The sequence below is a fragment of the Ipomoea nil genome, unplaced genomic scaffold (assembly GCF_001879475.1).
Source record: "Ipomoea nil cultivar Tokyo-kokei standard unplaced genomic scaffold, Asagao_1.1 scaffold0688, whole genome shotgun sequence".
Classification (NCBI taxonomy): Eukaryota; Viridiplantae; Streptophyta; class Magnoliopsida; order Solanales; family Convolvulaceae; genus Ipomoea; species Ipomoea nil.
In genome coordinates this window covers 3,469,536-3,490,601 of record NW_017617116.1, presented here as the reverse complement: position 1 = coordinate 3,490,601, position 21,066 = coordinate 3,469,536, and the positions used below count along the sequence as shown (strand labels likewise).

General features: G+C 36.5%; 2 protein-coding genes, 1 long non-coding RNA gene and 1 other non-coding gene across 5 annotated transcripts; 1 reads left to right on the top strand and 3 right to left on the bottom strand.

Annotated features, from left to right (window-relative positions):
• Positions 1–4,962: 4,962 nt before the first annotated feature.
• Positions 4,963–8,058, bottom strand: LOC109175422 (protein FAR1-RELATED SEQUENCE 5-like). Its single transcript, XM_019324685.1, has 3 exons — positions 7,848–8,058; positions 6,549–7,389; positions 4,963–6,352 (listed from the first exon to the last, which is right to left on the bottom strand). Exons 1-3 carry the CDS (start codon positions 8,056–8,058, stop codon positions 4,963–4,965), a joined length of 2,442 nt encoding a protein of 813 aa, XP_019180230.1.
• A 2,010-nt stretch (positions 8,059–10,068) lies between these two features.
• LOC109176002 lies at positions 10,069–17,166 on the top strand. Its single transcript, XR_002053335.1, has 3 exons — positions 10,069–10,079; positions 12,343–12,349; positions 17,052–17,166. It is a non-coding gene; the product is annotated as an uncharacterized LOC109176002 (long non-coding RNA).
• TRNAS-GCU lies at positions 12,283–12,353 on the bottom strand. Its single transcript has one exon. It is a non-coding gene; the product is annotated as a tRNA-Ser (tRNA).
• LOC109176000 (receptor-like protein kinase HAIKU2) lies at positions 13,192–17,564 on the bottom strand. Of its 2 annotated transcripts, XM_019325404.1 has the most exons (4): positions 17,178–17,564; positions 16,936–16,943; positions 13,913–16,554; positions 13,192–13,732 (listed from the first exon to the last, which is right to left on the bottom strand). In XM_019325404.1, the coding sequence occupies exons 3-4, from the start codon at positions 16,455–16,457 to the stop codon at positions 13,362–13,364; spliced, it is 2,916 nt and encodes a 971-aa protein (XP_019180949.1). In that variant the 5' UTR covers positions 16,458–16,554; positions 16,936–16,943; positions 17,178–17,564; the 3' UTR covers positions 13,192–13,361. The 2 variants fall into 2 exon arrangements, with proteins under 2 accessions (XP_019180949.1, XP_019180948.1); XM_019325403.1 differs by lacking the exon at positions 16,936–16,943 and having other exon boundaries at positions 13,913–16,544; positions 17,179–17,564.
• Positions 17,565–21,066: the final 3,502 nt, after the last annotated feature.

Genomic DNA, 21,066 nt, shown 5'->3' with positions numbered 1-21,066 from the left:
ATAAGCTGAAAGATATTAAAGATCAGCTTTTGTATGCATGTCCATTTTAGATGCAAACTGCTGGCAGTGCTTTTGATGTCACTTAGGGTTCTTTCTAGCTTGTGTCTCTTTCACATATGTGTTTGATATTGGTTGGTTTTAGATAATTAACTTAAATAGATCTTATGATTAATGAATTGCATTAATTGCATGTGTGGTGGCCTGTAATGAGTTATGACAACTACTCTGTATTTTGTTCCTTTATTCTGAAGCTTGGTTTTAATTTAGTGGTAGGGGGTATTTGATTTGTTATTTTAAAGATCTTTGCCTCCACATTTTTGTATAGGGAAGTTGTAATAGGTCTTCTGAAATATAAACCTGATAGAAACTAGTTGTTCCCAAATTGTACATTGTGATATATCAATTAAAGCATTTAGTTATTAGAATTTAATCAGGACCGCCATAAATCAATAATATTAGTTAAAGCACGTGCATAAAGAACCGGTTCTAACATGAGTTAGTATTAAACGAACGAAGTCCATTTTCGATGCAAATTGATGGCGATGCTTATGCTGTCATTTATGATTCTTTCTAGCTCGTATCTCTTTCACATATGTGTTTGTTGTTGGTTGGTTTCAGATAATTAGCTAGAATAGGTCTTATGATTAATGAATTGTGATATATCAATTAAAGTATGCAGTTATTACAATTTAATCAGGACCGCCATAGATCAATAATATTAGTTAAAACACGTGCATAACGTATATAATGAAGCTAAGCTTATGTTTTGTGTTTGGTTTGCATCTACCATGTTTTCCATATTTTAAACCAATTCTAACGAAGAAATGTATACAATGGAGCTAAGCTTATGTTCTGTGAAGTGTAACGGTGTCTAATGCTCAGGTGGGGATGCACAACAGACGGCCGTAGTAAGCGATGATCGGAGTGATTCTGACGAGGACTTCTATACCCCGCCACGCCGCCTTGACGATATGGAGTATGAAGGGTCTCCGCGTGCTGATCATGGACGCGAGGACTGCCTGTTCCCCCTTATTAATACGAGGGGGATGCCCAAGGAGCTCGCCCGGGTAGTCGAATCACTAACACCACGTCAGAGGCGTGGTGTCAGTAGCATTGGCATGGGGAGTCTTCTAGGGTTGCGCATCAAGGAGTTGCCACTACGCCTTGGCTATTGGTTAGTGTCTTGCTTTGACCCCTCGAAGATGGAATTGGATTTGGGCAACGGAAGAATCATCAAAATAACCAAGGAGGATGTTGCAGCTGTGTTGGGGCTCCCGAATGGTATAATCCCGATTACAGAGCGCGATCCCCAGGTTGTAGGGCGCGACCTGCGAGAATGGAGGACTAAGGTAAAGCAAAAAAAAAAGGGAGGGTCACGATCAAGGCTCTGAGCACACTACTTTTAGGGCTCAAAGATGGGGGGGTTTGGTTTAAACGGCATTTTAGTGTCGTTGTTGTAAGCACGCTTATTGCAAGCACGCCCAATGGGTATGCGAACCAGAAGATTGTGCACATGTTTAGCGATGTTACCAAGATCGGTGAACTGGATTGGTGTGGATATCTCTTGCACTCCTTGGTTAGTACCTTTGGTAGGTGGACCGAGAACACCAACCGCAAATTTACGGGACCACTGCTCTTTCTAATTGTAAGGCCTTGTTTTAAAATGCATGCTTGAATGTCCTTATGAATTATCTTGTCCTAATTTGTGGGTATTCTTCTTGGTGCAGCTGCTATATGTTGATAGGGTGGTGGTGGGTGCGCGAGATGTCCCGAGGTCAATCCCAGTGTTGGACGGGTGGACCACAGAGTTGATTAAAGCACGGGAGTGTCGAGAGGTTACAACAAGGGGTTTTGGCAACGGTTTGGTGGATGCACATCCCAGTGCATCTGGCCATCCTAATACTACGGAATCACCGATGCCAATGTCACCGGCAGTCCAACCTGAAGAACAACGAAACACGGGGATACAGGCAGTGACCCATGTGGCCGCCTCTGCGAACAACACGGTATGTCAGTTATATCCTCGCCCTCAGTGTCCGTTATCCTCGTAAACATTGACTTTATAGGGTGAAAACAACTTTGGTGTAGGGCTTGCACGAGGAGTTTGCAACCATGTCTGGGAACCTCCTTTCAGTTGCTTCATGGGTTGCTGATACGGTACGGCAACACCCCAGTCTAGCTCGTGACCACCCTGATTTCGATCGGGTTGCCGCTGCAGCGAAGTTGTTGCTAGGTTTAATTGAAGGACCTGCAGCTGTAGAGGTACAACAACTACCCGCCCCGACGCCAGATCTCCACGACGACCCTATGTGGCATGACCCAGGATTCTTAAAGGAATTGGACCGACTGGAGGCGGATGGACTGGACGCTATCGGGGGCGTTGATGCTCCTAGTTTTAGCCTTGGGATCACACAGGACTTGGCAACGAAGAGCCTAGAGCGAAACCAGGCTTTACTGTTGGATGTGGCCACACCATCGCTACAGGTTTGTGTGTAAATAACCTCATTTAGCCGCACTGTTATGATAACTTACGTGTATGATGAATATTGGTGCTAGGTTCCTTTTCAGGGGCAGCAGATTGGGGCCGTACAGCAGCCCTCTCCTCAAATTGTAGGTCCAGAGAGGCGGGATGGGGCACATCGCAAAGGTAAGTGGCCAGTCGTCCAGGAAGAATATCCTTTCGGCATCTTTTCTGGCTCCACGTTGGGGTACCCTGCCATTCCTCTACCACCTGTGCACGTCGTCTGGTTGTGGCTGTTCAGCTGCCCACATGGTGACCGGTAAGTGGGGTTTTCGAGTGTAAATAATGTTTTTAGCATGCTATTTGTTTGGTAGGGCAGGCCTTGCGGAGTTCCCCTTGCATGGTGAAACAACTTATAAAGTATAGTAATATGTTTTTTCTATGGTGACGGTGAATTTAAAATTGCTAGAATAGGTGGTGCACTGGTTTGGGCATCTCAGAGTACTGGTGGTGCATTCCCCTTGCATGGTGGTGCATCTGACTGGTGCATTAAGACTCAGTGGTAAAAAAGGGGACCCTATTATAGTGTTTTACATCTGTGGATAGTAGCTGCAGTGAGGGTGGGTTGATGGACCACTATACCTAATTAGAAGACAATTTCTTGCTTTCTCTCTAACGTAATCATTTTTGTTAAATGTTTTAGGAATGCGGTGTTGTTCCAGCATGTCAAGCGCAAAGTCAAATGGGCAGATTTTAGAACTTTAATGGGGAGGACGCATGTTGCAAAGACTGTGGTGGATGCATGGTGCAGCGTCCTCAATTCCAGGGAAAAAAACAGGGTGGGAGGGGTACCTTCTAGGATCTTTTTCTCAACCGGTGCCACGGTGCGTATCTAAAACCCAACCACATGTTCCCACCATTAATTCTCGGTGCTAAACTTATTTGGCATGCAGATTGGCACTGTAGTGGGCATTTCATCCAGCCAAGATGAGAGGCTTTCGTGGTTCAAAAACCGGCTAGATGCGGAACTGAATACTACAGACCATGTAGGGATAGCGACTATAGATATGGTAATCATACTTATACTTTGAAATAATTAAAACTGACGCTCTAGACTACGACGTGATACTTAACTAATACACAAATATGGCTGCTGTCCAGTTTATTTTCCCGATATTGCAAGGGGGCCGGTACTACATGATGAGCATCAATTTCGAGCGTTATAGGTTTGATATTATTGACAGCTCATCTGCAAACAAAACGACCAAAGAGATGTACAACGGTGCACCGCAGGAGTTGGTATGTGTCTGTTGTAACATACATCTGATGATTGTGTCTGCTAATTGTTACATTATATTCACAGACCACATCCCTTTGGTGCAGATTGACTTACTAAGCGTGTACTTGGATAGCAAAGGTCAAACGCTACGTGCATTTCGGCTTGCAAGCATGAAACCTAAAAGGATGCAGATGCCATGGAGAGACACGACGTCCACCCTCGATTCAGCGGTGTTTACGATGCAGCACATGGAGTCATACACCGGTCAAAGTTGCACAAATTGGGATTGTGGGCTGCAGAGAGGGAACACCCAACAACTACTCAATCTACGGAAACGTTACTTGCACAACATCTTGTTTAGTGAGGTCAATGAACACACGGGGAATATTGCCACTCGCATCGGCCAATACAATATTCAAAGGTCGGGTCAACACCAACAATGATAGCTGCTAATGGCTAGGTCGTTTGGTAATAGTACATGTGATTTTATTGCAGAGGTAGTGAAATTTGTTTTGGATAGTATTTAGCTATGGCCCTTTTAATTATTGCGACATATTAGAACTTGTGAATTACAGGCACAAGTGCCAAGTTTTATGAATATTTTCTATTTGTTATATTATACATATCTTCAACATTTTTGTATTCACGGGCTACTGTAGCACTGGTTTCTAATAAAGGTTCATTTCAGAGTAATAGCATTTGTATAGTTGGTTGTTTCGTTGTCTGTGTATTTTTTTTGTTTAGTTTCTCTGCCGATTTTAAAAGATTTACGCCCTTGATGTGCGTAGTTCAAGTTTCTTATTCGTGTGCAATTTCCAGCTACCAAACTTACACAAAAATCAGACTAATCTTGTCTCACCACACAAGGCATAATGTTTCGTTTCCCAAACTGAAAACTTCCCCCTGGCAATCCAGTCCTTCACTAAATAGGTTCAGCCTGGAATTCGTGTGCAAGGATGAGTAACAGTAGCAGCGATTCTAGAAATTTAGATAGACCACAGTGCACCCTAGGTTGGGAGAAATTACCAATGCATTATTCCATGATATTTTATGTAGCTTACTGGTTGGTAGAAATTAACAATTGAATACATCAACCATACAACGGAATATAAGTATATAAAAATTGCTGCCATTCATTTAGAAAGTGCAGGAAAAGCAACATGGAAGACATGCACATAGTAAGTGTAAATTAACGTATGCTATGGAATACAACAAAATAGAACTAAACTGCCCGTTGCTTGGAAGGACAACTACGTGCGTTGTGACGGGCGTATTCACCGCACACCCCACACTTTCGACCGGCTTTGCCGCTATTCTCTATGGCTATCTCCCGGGTGCTCTTAATACGCTTCCCACTCCCTATGTTCTTAGCTTGTGCCGGGGGTTTAATGGTTATACATGGGGGTGGCTTGACCCCACATAATGCCTCGATCGCGGCTCTGTTGCCCTTTGCTTCGCAAATGATCGTGCCGTCACTCGCGAATTCATATCTCAACTCTTTCAGTACCTCTACCATCCGTGCCTGACGGACCATGCTCTCACCAACCATCCCAACACATGTTTGTATCTCAGACCACAGTTCTGAGGCACCTGATTTTGGGGGGTCACCATCAGAACGCCGCCCTCTGCATGCACCGCAACCTAGGTGTTTGCGCCAACGTTCCACAACGTACTGGGATGGTAATTGCTCTATATGTGCAGACTTGAACACTAGGAACATATGTCTGCAAATTAGACCCAGTCGTTGGAACATCTTGCAGCTGCAAAAAGCAATACACCCGCTCGGTTTGTATTGTACAGTGTGCGTGGTGGTGCAATCTCCTCCGATGTTGTAATAAATGGTTCCCCCATCTTCACGGATGCCCACAACTTCGCAATAAAAGCAGGCAGCTTCAATCTCTTTCTGCAAAGCATAAAAAATAGTTAGTGTGAACAAATCTGCAGCGTGCCGCTCTAACGCCAAGGGAGTTTTAAACTCGGGCAAGGACCCCTCGCACTGTGCATCCAGTTTAGCTTGATTGTGGCGTTGTGTGTCAAGGACGCTCTCGGTCTGCATGTAGAACTCTACCAAACTGGAGTGGAGGCGTGTGAACTTCCCATAAACACTGTTCTGTGCTTCGGACCGGGATGTGGTGCGTACCAACCCACTCATTGGTAAATCTAAAAAAAAAGCTGGAATCCAATGATTCCTTTCTGCATACAATTTTTGAAACCACCGGTGATCAGATAAGTTGTATTTCTCCATCAGCAGCTGCCATTGCACTTCGTAGTCACCGGTAGAGGCTGTTTCGTTCCACACAATATCATTCAAACTCTTGCGAAACTCCTCATTGTTTGATAACTCAGGACTGACTTTTTCACTAACCTTCGTCATAATGTGCCACATGCAAAAACGATGCCGGCACCCTGGTAAAACCTGCTCCATAGCAATCTTCATAGCAGGGTCCTGATCGGTGACAGCACATAGAGGGGCCTTTCCCATTGCAAGGTTGAATCTTTCTAACAGCCAACTATACGATTCCACATCCTCTTTACTGAGCAACCCGACGGCAAAAGTGATGCATCGTTTGTGGTTGTCTACTCCAGTAAATGGGACGAACACCAAGTTGTGCCTGCATTTAGAAGGCAATGCGAACAAATAAAGATGTAAAGTCCATCAGTATGGGGGTTAACCGTGGATTATTACTCAGTAGGTAATGTAGGATAAGCATTATATGGACAAACTTACTGCAGAAATATTAAACTAAAGTAAAGGAAAAAAAATTAAAAACCCATTGCTATGCTATTGAAATGTAATATGTTGCACACCTGTTCGTGCTGTACGTGGCATCAAACGAAATCACGTCACCGTAACAAGAAAAACTCCGCCTACCAATAGGGTCGGCCCAAAAGAGCCGTGCGATGCGGTTCTCTTCGTCAAGGTGGTAATCGAAAAAGAAACTATCACAGGCTTCACGCTTGGTTTTGAACCTTTCGATAATCATCTCACCATCAGCCACATCGACATACATTTGCAAGTCCCGTTTAAAATTATGAAATTCCACATATGTTGCACCAACGTTCTCAAAAGAACCTGCTACTTCCCTGCATAATCTGTACCCTGTAGAAGGGCCCACATTAACTTTAAGACAATCTGCTAAAAATGCCTGTTGGGCTACATTAAGTTTCCGGTTACCCCGCATAAATAATTTAGCACCCTCAGAGCATAAACTATGGTTGTGGTCCTCGACAAATTTAGACACCACAAACTCCCCAGTACTCTTTTTCTTCAACCCAAGCTTTGCATTGCACCCGACTCTGTTAGAAACCCTTCTCCGTCGTTGCTTATTGCTACTACTAGTACCACGGACGTCTAAGGTGGGTTTCCTCCCACCTCCTCCTTTGGCTCCTTGTCTGCTGCATACTAAAGAACGTCGGATAACATCCCCGCTACGATCTCGCTTAACACTGCTGTGCCTGACGTCAAAACCATTAGCTCGCCCGTAGATCTTGTAGAATTCAACCCCTTCGTATACTGATTTAAAACACTGCCCGAGTACAGGTATGATTGTAGTGTCCACGTTGGGTTTCCAGTGTTGGTTGAGGGTGTTGGTTTTCCCCGGCGTGTAGTGCGTCGCATCTCTAGTACCGAAATCACCGTCAATTGACCCTGTAGTAGTCACAACCAACTTTAACTCCAGGATTCTAATAATTCTATAAATATATAAACGGGATAACAATTCAAATTTAGCATTATATTTATTTTACAACTTAACTACAAAAATATCTTAATTTCATATTTCAATTTATTCTGTAGAATATATTCATATTATAAAATAGAATTGTAGAGGTACTGCTAGGGGGATGCATTCCAATTCAATGCAATGCATTAGTAGGATTATTAAACCACACTGTTGCATTAGTCTAATTATTAACAACTCATTGACTGATGAATACCCAGTGTTGCACAGCCACGTTAACACAATGTGCATCAATGCAGCGATGCATACCTAATGAACAGGATCCCAGGCTTACGCCACAGTGCAGATTGGGGGAATTAGAGATTATGGTCTCTGGGCGTTCAACTGGGGGTATTGGAGCAGGAACAAAAAAATCCCAAAACATTACCACTCAGAATGGTGGCGGGGAGAGGATTCGGGTTTTGTTTGGATGCCAGTGACGGTGCATTCCCATCAATGGCGGGTGGGTAGGGGGTAAAAAACGCCGCAATGCGATCGTACAGCAACACATCAAAAGAGAACAAGGGGGTGGGGAGAATACCTGTCACACCGTGCTCAACCGCACCAGCCGTCGGGTGTCCATCACCGTGCGCGTCCATCGTCACCACGTATCCAGCGTTGTCCGGAATCTCAGCGTTGTTGGTATCGGGATTCTCGGCAGTGTTAATATCAGAATTCAAGATCGTTTGTCCGGAACTCTAAGCGGTGTTGGTGGCGGGATTCTATGTGTAAGAGTCGTAGTTGGAGTCGACTTCACTAATAAGTAACCAATATTACATATTTGCATGGCTTGTCATCATGCGTGCAAGTGCAATGTAACGGGGTGGACGCTCATCGTGGGCTTTAGGATGTACATAATCAACGCTCCAGATGAGTGCACAGGTTCACACATAAATAAATGGTTTGCACCAGAAAACCACCCTATATATATATATATATATATATATATATATATATATATATATATATATATATATATATATATATATATTCAGTGAAATTATATAACATGCACCGTTAATAATATTAAAATGTTATTATTTTTAAAATTTGGAGCATATAAATTACACATAATATTATTATACAACATAATGTTATATAATTTCACTGAATATATATATATATATATATATATATATATATATATATATATATATATATATATATGATAATAGAAAATTCTTGTTGATATTATATTGTATAATAATAATAATTTGGTGAAGAGAGAAGAAATTGAATAGTTGGTGCAAGTTGCATGCGTCATTATCGTATATGGCATGGATTATTGTGTCATGCATTTCGCATGCTTTTCACGTCACTCAACCCTATTAGTTGCTATACATACACGACTTTACGCATTCAACGCTTTTTAATTTCTTCTCCGCCCGGTCCACAAAGAATATTCCACTACTAGAAAGATTCTTATTAGTTTTTTTTTTTCTCCCTCTTTTAATACTTTTCTACTATTTCTATTTGGGTGAAAAGCAAAATAATAATAATAATAATGGTTTTAAAAAAAAAATGATAACAAATAGATAAAAATAATGGTTACACGATCGAGGCTGATAATGGGTATTAACTCTTTGGTCTTCAAAATTCAACAGTTTGAGAAATAAATGATAGAAATAAGACTAAGATAGTGCTATTTTATATTTTTATGATATTTTATAATTATTTTTTTAAAGACGAGATGGTGCGTGTTACACACATGAGGGTGATCGCCAACTAGAGACCACCTTTGAGGTTTTTTTTTTTTTTTTTTTTTTTAATAAATATTTCTTAAATAGCTTGCCAAAAATTCATTTTGTTTTTTAGAGCATAATTATAAATTGACCTAATACCGTAGATTGTGACCCCACTCATTAAATTATATACGCAAAACCGTTGATTTACCCTAATCCTATTAATTAATTAATTTTGACAAAATAATTTATTATGTGCATGCATTAGGGCAGTACTAAGTTTGCCAACGGTAAACACAAAATTTAAGTGTATTAAATAACATTATCGTCAACGTGTGATAACAAAGTGTGTATGCAAATATTTGCTTTTGATATAATGGTAAATAGAATTTTAATAATTAGACAATTTAAATGATTGGGTCTTAAAATTTAATGCTATCATCAACTCAACTTATAAAATTTACCAAATCACCCAATTGCCACATTCAATTATCATACAACCTCGTGGTCTAAAAAAAATAAAAAAAAAAATATCATGCAACCTGCCTAAATGGGAAACCCAACTCATAATAATTTAAACATGTAACTTCTTTAATTAAACCAACTCATAATAATTTAAACTTGTAACTTCTTTAATTAATTAAAGTCTAATAATGAATATTTTTTTGGGAAATAAAGTATAATAATAAATATAATTGACCCATTTATTAGAATTACGAATGTCAGAAGAAAACACGCAGAGGGAAAGGGAGGTGTCTTATTAAAGAGGAAGAAAATCTCCACCTTAGATTATAAGAACCATAAATGGTTTATTTTTAATAGGTTGAATATATTTTTGAAAAAATATTATTGTTTAAAATATTTTAATGGGATATTTAAATAATATCTATATTAATATATATTTTTAACATATTATTTTAATAATTTGTGATGAACTTGTAGTAATGATTTTATGAACCTATTTTAGTAAATTAATGTACTTACAATTGTGACTTTATAAACCAAGAGCAATGTAGACTGTAGTGATTATGTTTTTAAAGCAATGACTTTATGTATATGTAGATTTATTATTTTTTAAAAAATATCAATATATGTTTCATTTAAAAGATATCAATTAAAATATTTTAATGATATATATATATATATATATATATATATATATATATATATATATATATATATATATATATATATATATATTATACATTAATTTTATTTGTACAAATATAAAAAGAGAAAAATAAATTTAAGGAGAAAATGTCAGAATGCCTTGCTACATGCACCCTGATCCATGATATAGCTATAATTTTGTTGAATTCAAACTTTTCATGTTTAGTTTAATTCCAATAACAAAATATATTTATGACATCCATAACTTGGTATGGGTCAAATAATGTTTTTAATTGTATTAACATAAAAGCCCAAGCAAGTTTACAAGCCCAAGAGGCTGGCCCAAACTTGTGAAATCGAAGAATTATACCGTGAACTAGGGTCTACCTGTGTAGACTCTGATCTAAAATGATATTCAAATTATGTGTTTGCAGTTAACATATTATGTGTCTGTAGTTAACATATTATATGCATGTAAATAAATTGAAGACATATAATATGTTAACTACAAATACATAATAGGTTAACCATAGACACATAATATATTAACTGTACAAATTAATCAGTTGTGTATTTAATGTAATTTGTCTATTTCATTCATTAATTATATACAAATTCCAATTAATTGTATCCAATCTTATATGTATACTAGCATTTTGTACGCGCGATGCGCGAAAACTTATGCCCAATATTAAAATATTTGTAAGTAACAAAATTTAAAAAAATTAGTTAAAATTATGTTTTGCAATTTCTTAAAGTGATGATACTTTTGAATTATCATATTTTTGAATAATATAGTAATCAAAACAAAAATAATAATAATAAATTATATTTTTATATAATAATAATTTACAAATAATACTAAGCTAAGACTCACATATATGATATATTGATATGGATACACAAATAATATATATATATATATATATATATATATATATATATATATATATGATACACATATATAATTTAACATTCATATAAATATTTAATTAAAATATAATTTATAATTAAATTAATTGTTATATGATAATTTTAATAAAATGATAATTAAAAATAGGAAAAAGATATGATAGATGTAGGTGTATGGTAAGATTGGTAGATATATTAAAAACTAACGGTGGTATAACGGTGTAAGGGTGATTTTGTCCAATGTAAATGAATGTACAACAATTAAAGCAAAATGTATATATTTATTAGCATATAAAAAAGGGACAAAAATCAAGGACATAACTTGTATTGACACTTATTAAGTTGGCATTTTTAATAAATTTTAAATCATTTTTAATAAATTTTAATAATAAATTTTTATTTAAAAAAAATTTTAAAAAATAAAAATGACTTTATTTAATTTTTTATTTAATTTTTTTTTCAATTTTTTATAAAATTTATTATTAAAAATTATTAAAAATGCCAACTCAGCTGCCACGTAAGCAGGTAACCTGCTAAAATTGATGGGTAACTTGCTATCCGGTGAAATTGCATACGTTTGGAGAGTTCAGTGGCCTAATTGCACGTTTTTGAAGTGTTCAGTGGCCTAATTGCACTTTTTGTTCGTTCAGTGGCCTAATTGCATTTTCAGGTTACGTTCAGTGGCCAATTTGAACCTTATTCCTTAAGTTTTTAGATTAATAATTCTTACCATAATAATAATAATAATATTTGTGATCTTTAGTCCGTGCATCACACGGGTATAATGTTAGTTTTAACTAAAGGACTGAAGCTATAAAAATCAACAACAATAAAGACAAAAAATTGGAATTAACACGAAGAGTTCAAGTGCCATGCATTAAGTACAATCTAGATTCTAGAGAATTATAAATTTAAACGTATATTGCCATTTGTTTTATTTCAATCTAACCTGCTATTAAATGTCAAATGAGATAAAACGAATAATATCAATAGACCACAAGATATTTTCCATACTTGGAAAAGAGTATATCTTCTAAAATTTAATTCTGTTGATTTAATTTCAATCATAGTATCATATTTAATGACGAAGTGAAATTGTTTCAAATAAAAAACACAGCTTGCACCAGCCGGGAATCGAACCCGGGTCTGTACCGTAGCAGGGTACTATTCTACCACTAGACCACTGGTGCTTTGTTGAGAGGTGGTTTCTACAAAAATAGTAAATAGTATCGACGAGGTCCAACTTACATTCCTAGTCATAAACAACATTAATTAATTATTAATTAAAAATAATAATAACAACAACAAAATTGTTTTGTTTAAATTAGCAGTCTCTCTCTGTCTTTTTCTTTTTTTTTTTTTTTTTTTTTTTTTTTTTTTTTTTTTTAATTCTTCTGTTTGGTCAATATTCATCTTTGTAGCATCTCTCTCACACACACATATATATGAAGAGTTGGTATTGTAAGTTAAACATAACAAATAATCACATGAAGATGGTAGTTTTTTATGATTTATCTATCCCGCTCTCTTAAAAAAAAAAATACTAAACGTTACATGTGTTAATTTTTTTGGTATCATTTGACATAGCTGCGCTAATTCTTTGGCTGCCTAACAAAATAGTATAAAACCTTTGTTAACAAGTAGTAATATTTTTTACTAAGACTATGTGGTCTAATGGTACCTGGGTTGGACTTCCATTTGGAAGGTTACGAGTTCAAGTCTCAATGGATGCGTTATTGGTTCTTTGTGCCAGTTACATTCAAAAAAAAAAAAAGGTAGTCGCATTTTTTATTATTTGATAATTCCCTAATTCGAGGTAAAACTCTTGTCACATATCATAATTTTATTGATGGAGAAAATAAGAAAGAGTAAATTGTGATCTAATTTTTGTTTGAACCAATTAGAGAATGCCGCATAAACTGATATAAATAAAATTGTGTAAACGAAAGTATGAATAGTACGTATCACTCTCCTCTATCCTGTACACCTATCAATAATCGATAAATTTGTAAAAGAAGATTGTCAAACTATATATAAAACGATAAAATTATGACAACCATCTTTCATAGCTGAACCATTATCTAATGGCGCATACTATAAGCCAAAACCACTACACAAAGCATGAAATATGTGTAAGCATCAGCCAGGAATCCATACTTACCTATATAAACATATACAGATAAAGAAACTAAACTGCACTAAAGGAACACTTTCCCAGTTTTCTCAAAATTCCTACCAGATTTGAATGTGGATGGCTCTGCATCAACCAGCATGTTCACTACCTCCTTCATGCTTGGCCTTAGATTTGGGAGCTTTGTGGTGCAGAGTGTTGCAATCCTCAGCACTTTGATCATGTCATCCTGGACAACATCCTTAACAGCAACCTTAGTGTCGAGAACTTTGATGACATTTTCGCGGTTTTCCAGCTGAGTTGCAACCCAGTAAACTATGTCCTTCCCTTCTCCATACGCATCCTCTATCGCGTGTCGCCCGGTCACCAGCTCCAGTAACACCACCCCGAAACTGTACACATCGCTCTTCTCGCTCACTCTTAGTGTATATGCCATCTCTGAAGATAGACACACAGAAGTTCAGTCCGATACTGGTGTTAAGAGTCCACATTGATAAAATAAGAGAGAACATATGAGTTTATAAGGCTATGGGTTAGACTAACTAATTTGTTAGATTCAGTTTTTTAGTGTGGTTTGACCCATGTGCATTATAATTCAGTTGAGTGACCACAGTTTACCTGGAGCCATGTAACCGTGAGTGCCTGCGAAGCAACTGAACTCTGATCCTCTTGGGGAAACTTCTGAGATCTTTGCAACACCAAAGTCAGAAACTTTTGGTTCATAGCTCTCGTCGAGAAGAATGTTGGTCGATTTGATGTCTCTGTGGATGATAGGCGGGGAACAATCGTGGTGCAGATACGCAATTCCTTTAGCAGCCCCGAGAGCGATTTTGTACCTAAGATCCCAGTCCAGTTCTGGTTTACCACTTTTGATTTCATGGTGAAGTGCCTGGAAAAGATTGCCATTTGGCATGTACTCAAAAACCAAGAAATTTGAGCCTTCCTTGATGAGACTGGCATAAAGTTTGACTATATTTCTGTGTCTGATACTCCCCAGAATTTCCATTTCTCTACTCAGAAGTTTAACTCCATTTCCCTTCCAGAGCTTCTTTATAGCCACTGTGCCACACCCTTTCTTTAACTCCAGTTTATACACTTTCCCTGTCCCTCCACTGCCAATCAAACTATCCTCATCCAAATTGCATATTTCGTCTCCATCAAACTCGATTTGGTGGAAGCTCTCGAGCTTCCATTTTCGATCCAGCCCCTTTGATTCTCCACAACGTTTCTCAGTATCGGTCTCGTTATACTTATGGTGGCTCCAATAACTCGCAACCAGTAAGCCACACAAGAGAACAGCCAAGGAAAGTAGAACAGTTAAGAGAACAGCCCATCTTTTCTTCATCGTTTCGTGGTGAGAGCCCTTTCGATCACAAGCACTTAGCTCGGTGTTGAATTGGGCTTTGATGGTGTGATCAACACAGAGTTCTTTGTTCCCGAGAAACGCCTTATCTCCATGCATTGTAAGAAAATCATTTGACACTTCCCCGGAGAGCTGATTGTTAGACAGATCGATTAACGAGAGCTTCAGATTGTCTAAGGCTCTCGGGATTAAGCCTGTTAACTCGTTGCTAGAAAGATTCAGGGAATTCAGAGAGGCCATTGTGGTTATGGAATCGGGAATGCTACCACTTAGATGATTCGAAGCAAGATTTAAGTCTGCTAGCCTTGAACATTGACCAAACTCTGCTGGAATTGAGCCTGTAAACGAGTTTTTCTCGAGATGCAAGGATGATATTTGGTTTAACAACCCGAGTTGAGATGGCAATGGTCCCGAGAAATCGTTGTTATCCAAGTAAAGCCTCTGGAGTAGTGTGAGTTTGCCAAGTTCTTTCGGGAGCTCACCCGAGAACTTGTTGTTTGACAATATTAATTGTTCCAAGGTTGTAGCAGCTCCAATTCTTGTAGAAATACCTCCAACAAAATTATTATAACTGAAATCCATCATGTTTAGGCTTGGAAGTGCCCACACCCCATCCGGGATTTTCCCGGAGAGTTGATTCTTTGTGACCCGAAGCCTCTCTAAGCCCTTACAGGAACCATAAGTGTCTGGAAATTCCCCAGAAAACCTGTTTTCTACTGCAACCAATTGCTGCAAGTTTCCATTCTGACATAAGTATTTCGGGAACGAGCCAGAAAACTTATTCTCTGACAAGTCTATGGCATTCAATGGCGAAAACCTGCCAAGATTTTCTGGAATTTCTCCAGTAAAGCTGTTCATGTAGACAGAAAAGGCGAAAAGATGCTCCATATCTCCAAAACCGGGAGGGAGTTCTCCCGAGAAGTTGTTCTTGAACACATGAAAAACGGATAAAAATCTCAGCTTTCCAATCCCTGGAGGGAGAGCCCCATGCAATTTGTTGTTAGAAACATCAAACTGCTGCAGAAGAGTGAGCTTCTCGATTTCCAGAGGGAGTTCCCCAGTGAGATTGTTTTCGTAGAGCTCAATTTGCAGGAGACTTCTCATCTTCCCAATCAACTTCGGGATATTTCCTGAAACCTGATTCCTGCAAATATCCAATGTCTGCAGTTTCTCTAGTCCAAAAATGGAGTCTGGGATTTCGCCACTCAAATTCGAACCAGCTAGATAAAGCCAGGTCAAGTTCTTCAAATTTCCCAGGCTCTCAGGAATCTTTCCCTCATTGTAGCTGTTATCCCCAAGGCCTAGTCCAACCAAACCACTCAGATTTCCAGTCCAAGCTGGAAAATCTCCAGAAAAGTAGTTGAAGGACAAATCAAGAATCTCCAAGCCAGTCAGCTTGGATAAATCAGGTATGGTGCCACTCAAGCTATTCCATGTCACATTCAAGACTCTAAGACTGGTAAAATTGGCTAATTCGCCCGGGAGAGCCCCAGACAACGAGTTCGAAGGTAGCACTATAGAATCAAGGCTCTTAAGCAAAAAGATAGATGGAGATATCACCCCCGAAAGGTTCTTGGAATCCAGGGAAATTTCTGTAACCAAACCAGTGTTTCGATCACAAGTAATTCCATAAAACCGACAGGGAGATTCTGCATCTTTCCAAGACTCCAAGTAATTCAGAGGATCAATAAGCTGCCTTTTGAATTCAAGAAGGGCCCGAGTCTCGAGTGAACTGGACCTGGACAGAACGAAAAACAGAAACAGAAACACGAAAATGGAAAGAATCGTGTTCCTGGCCATCGTGCAAGCTGGGCGGGGGGAAAATGGTTATATCTCAGACGGGGAAAACGAATTCAAAACCGAACAGGGACTCCATTATTGCATTAACTGAAACAGGAAGATCAGCAACCACAAACCAATCAATAAAGTAAAGAATATAGTATTTGTGAAAATGAACAGATCTTTCTGGTAAACCCAAGTCTACTTTTTTAATGATCCTATGAAAGCAATCTATACCTAATCAAATAATTGTCACATTTGTTAACCAATTTTGAATAGAAAAAATGAAGCACTTAGGCACTTAGGCTTAGCTGTTTATGTAATGAAAAAGAAACAGAAATTACTTACAAACACAAACAGACAAGAGACTGTTTAAGATGCCTTTTTGGCTTTATTTCTTGATTCAGGGTGAGACTATATCACAAAAACAATCTCACTTTAAACCAACTCATCAAATGCATCATTTCACCTACCCTTCACAAAAGTTACTTCCTTTTCCTTTTCTTTTTAAGTAAAACATGAAAACAAAGAGTAAATACAAGGGATAAACTAGCCAGATGGATCTTGTTCTTCAGACTTCAGAGCACTCTCCACACAGTGGTAAAAGTAAAAAAGCAAAGAACTTTACTATGCATCATATGGTGAAATTTAAAGAACCAGATTCATTCTTCCCCACACCCAAACACCCCACAATGACAAAGAAAAACTGAAGAAATATTAAACAGGAAATAGAAAAAGTTACCTTTTTTTTCAAGAATTCAAGGTGTCAAGCAGCTTTTCTCCTTGTTTTCCTCAGTAGCAGGAGCCAATGGAACTGAAGGGCAAAATGAGAAACAAAAAGAGAAGTCCTAGCAGCTAGGAATAAGGAACTGAGAAGACTTGCAGAAATCTTGGAATATGGAGAAGAGAAACTTGTACACTCCAATCCCGAGGTTTAATTTGACCGTCCTACTTAAAACTTAAATAAAAGAGGTTAATCGTGAGATGTGTCTATAAAATTAAAACGTTTTCTAAGATAATCTTCTTGTTATATAGGGAAGAAAGGAAGATGTATGTTTCTTGAGGGTGTGAGAGTAAAAAGTGAGAGAGAGGAGGAAAGCAGTGCTACTAATCTTTATTCAAATGAGAATTGATTATAGAAAATGACAAGGGAAGAACAGATAAGGAATAAGGAATAAGAATTTTAATTAATTTAAAAATCGAATTAATTTACAAGTATTTATGTTACAAGGTTAGTTTGATGATCATTAAAATTGGGAAAGATGTGATGATTTTATATGGTGTGTTCAGTTGAGTACAATTATTATATGCAAGAAGGTGACAAAAAATGCTAGCTGTGACCTATGGAGAATTATGAATTGGGAACTATTGAGTCAGCTGCCAAAAAGGTGCACTCTTTGATAGAGACACACCTCATCTCTTTGGTTTTCACTGTTATGAATGCTATATATAGGTTTATACTTATACTATTTCACCTAAGAAATTAATAGTCAAGTTCAATAATTTTTATTTTTTGTTGGTACATATGATGAAGATGGCTTGATAGAATTCTAACTCAATTTGACTTAAGAGTGAGCATAAACTCTATTGTAATAGTTAGTGAGTAAAAATTTAACAAATTTTATGAATTGTTCAAGACCGACAAAGTTTGTAAGAGCGAGCAATCCCAAAAATGTATATTTAGGTTTAATTCCTACATGTGCGCGTTAGGCACACCTGCTGAGCAGGCGCGTAACAAGTCTTTAATATATATATATATATATATATATATATATATATATATATATATATATATATATTTACAAAGGAAGGTGGATACCTATGCCTACACTGAGGCTCGAAACTCAGACCTTTTCATATAAAGGAGCAATCCAATACTAGTGGACCACAAGCCACTTGATAACTCTTTAATATTTTAATTTTTGTTTTATTTTTCCTTCTCTCTATTTTATATGATTCTTCAAAAAATGTGAAAAATCAACATTGATGGGCGTGCTTTAAATTCATTATTGTTCTCTTAAAAAGAATTATTATTTTTTATTTTAAATTTAACAGAGGGTATCGAGTAATGTGTCACATTTATAATGGTAAATGAATTGAGATGAGTAGAGTAGTGGCTGTAGTGCAGTCCACTTGTGAATGCAATCAATCCTAAGATGTTGATTTTGAGTTGAAGAATTGAATTATAATCTCAAATAAATGACAAAGCTTTCAAGCCGACTTTTACTCCTCAGTGTTCACACTTCAAATCAAAAAGCATTATATGGAATTTATTTTTGTAATAACTTTTATTTGTTCCCACATTTAATCCTTCTAACAAATTCTTAAATGAAAAATAATCGAAATATGTCACATTTCCAATTCAAAATCATACTAGCTTGAACATTTTAATACTTTTGGAAAGAAAATATAAGGATTTGAATTAGAAAAATGATAAACTATAAATGTTTTCTTCCAGAAATTTGATCAACATGACTAACTAACAACTAACTACAAAATGTCTTGTACTACTTAATGTAACACAAATAATACTTAGAGACTAAATGTGAAAGTAATTTTATTATCAAAAGTGAAATCACTCATTTTGTATATGAAAAATATATGATGATAGTCAGAAAGGGTGGTTGAGTTGGTGGAGTATGATTCTCATACCAGAAAACTACACGTTCAATTCTTGTCAATTTAGTACGATTGATCTCTTTTGTGCGGTATACTTCCTTGAATAATGATTACAATTATCATTTTTCTTACCCGCATGGACAGCTCAGTTGGTCACAAGGAAAAGTTTAAGAACAATGACTGACGGTTGAGTCTCACCAGCAACAGTGTGGGAGCAACTTCTTAAAGTGGGGACTCAATGAGACTCTTAGGTGATTGAGGATTCTATCACCTTTTGGCCGGGAACAATAATTATAATTTTTCTCGTCACCAAAAAAAAAAAAAAAACCAAAACGATGATGGAGGGTAACCTTCTTTGTTCTTCATGACACAGTAATAAAAAGCATTCATACGATGTATATATGTAAATCATGTGATCAAGGTCGTTTTTTAAATGATTGTATATTTTTCAACGGTAAATCATGTGTCACACATTGCATGCATCTGCCAATGCAACTACTTTACATCATAAATATGTGCAAATAAATTATGATTATTTGAAGGATGATCACAGTAATTTTGGCTAAATATATATTCACAAATTTTGATTTTATACTTTATAATTTTACGAAAAGAAATAAAATAAATTAAAAGGATTATATGAAGGTATTAAAAGAAAGGAAAAAATTGTACAAGAGTTTGTTTGCCTTGCTTAAGTGCCAGCAAAGAGAGCAAAAAAAAAAAGTGTAATTTGTATAAAAGGATAGCTCGAGTATCAAATAAATTTTTTTATGGGAATGATTTTATAGATAACTCGAGTTATCCAGTTTGTTAGTTGTTATTCAAGATTATATTTTTTTAATGAGATTTAACAATGACATTATTAATCTAACAATTTTTATGTATTTAAAAAAAGAAAATGAAAAAGTAAATGATGACAAAAGTTGAAGAAACTATAGGAGGTGAAAAAATAAATAAATAAAATTAGTGTATGCAAATGGCTGGGGGCCGGGTAGATTCTCTAGAAGAAAAGGACATGCATATATATAATGGTGCAGGGGCCAAGGGGGTGATTGCACAATCTAGCTTTGGACCTACTAATATCAATTAGTGTATAGTGCTATTGACCTCAGTCAACCCTATTAATTGTCTGCTCCTCACTTCACTTTCACGTTGTTGCATATGATATGATGCGTCAAAATCGAGCTAATTTAACTTTACGAAACAAGTTTTAAATATGATTTTTTTATCCACTAAATTAATGTCTTGGTATATAAGATAAATATTTATTATTAAAATAAATGTAAATGATACTCTATATATGAAGTGAAACTTTCGGTCATATAGAGAAGAGAATAATAAAAATTGTGAATCACTTTTTTTTTTTTTTTCTGAATGAATAAAAATACACCACGTAAATATGAAGTAAATTAAAAAATAAAAGTAGTGCAGTATCACTCTTTTTTTTCTTAATGAAAGTATATATTTAGTCCTAAGAAATATATATATATATATATATATATATATATATATATATATATATATATATATAGACACACATTTTTAATTTCTTTCCTATCTATCTTATGCATACAAAGCTACAACGATTTGTACAAATTAATGAAAGTGTAAATTTTTTATTTTTTATTTTTTATTTTGAAAACAATGAAAGTGTAATTTAGTTTTGGACTTTTTAGATTCAAAATTAAAGTTTCATTAAATACGTATGTGACAGGACTATGTGGTCCAATGGTACCCAGGTTGGACTTCCATTTGGAAGGTTGTAAGTTCGAGCCTCAGTGGAGGCGTTATTAGCTCTTTGTGTTTCAGTAGGTTGAGAAAGTATATGAACAGATACTACAATGTAATAGAGCTAGTAGCATTCAAAAAAAAAAAAATACGTATGTGACATTTTGTTCCTAGCCAATTCAAAGAAGTTCTTTTTGGATTAAACACTAAAAACTAGTCATATCAACCATTTTGGTGAAACTTGTGATCCATCAAATATTATCATTCAATTTTATACGAATTG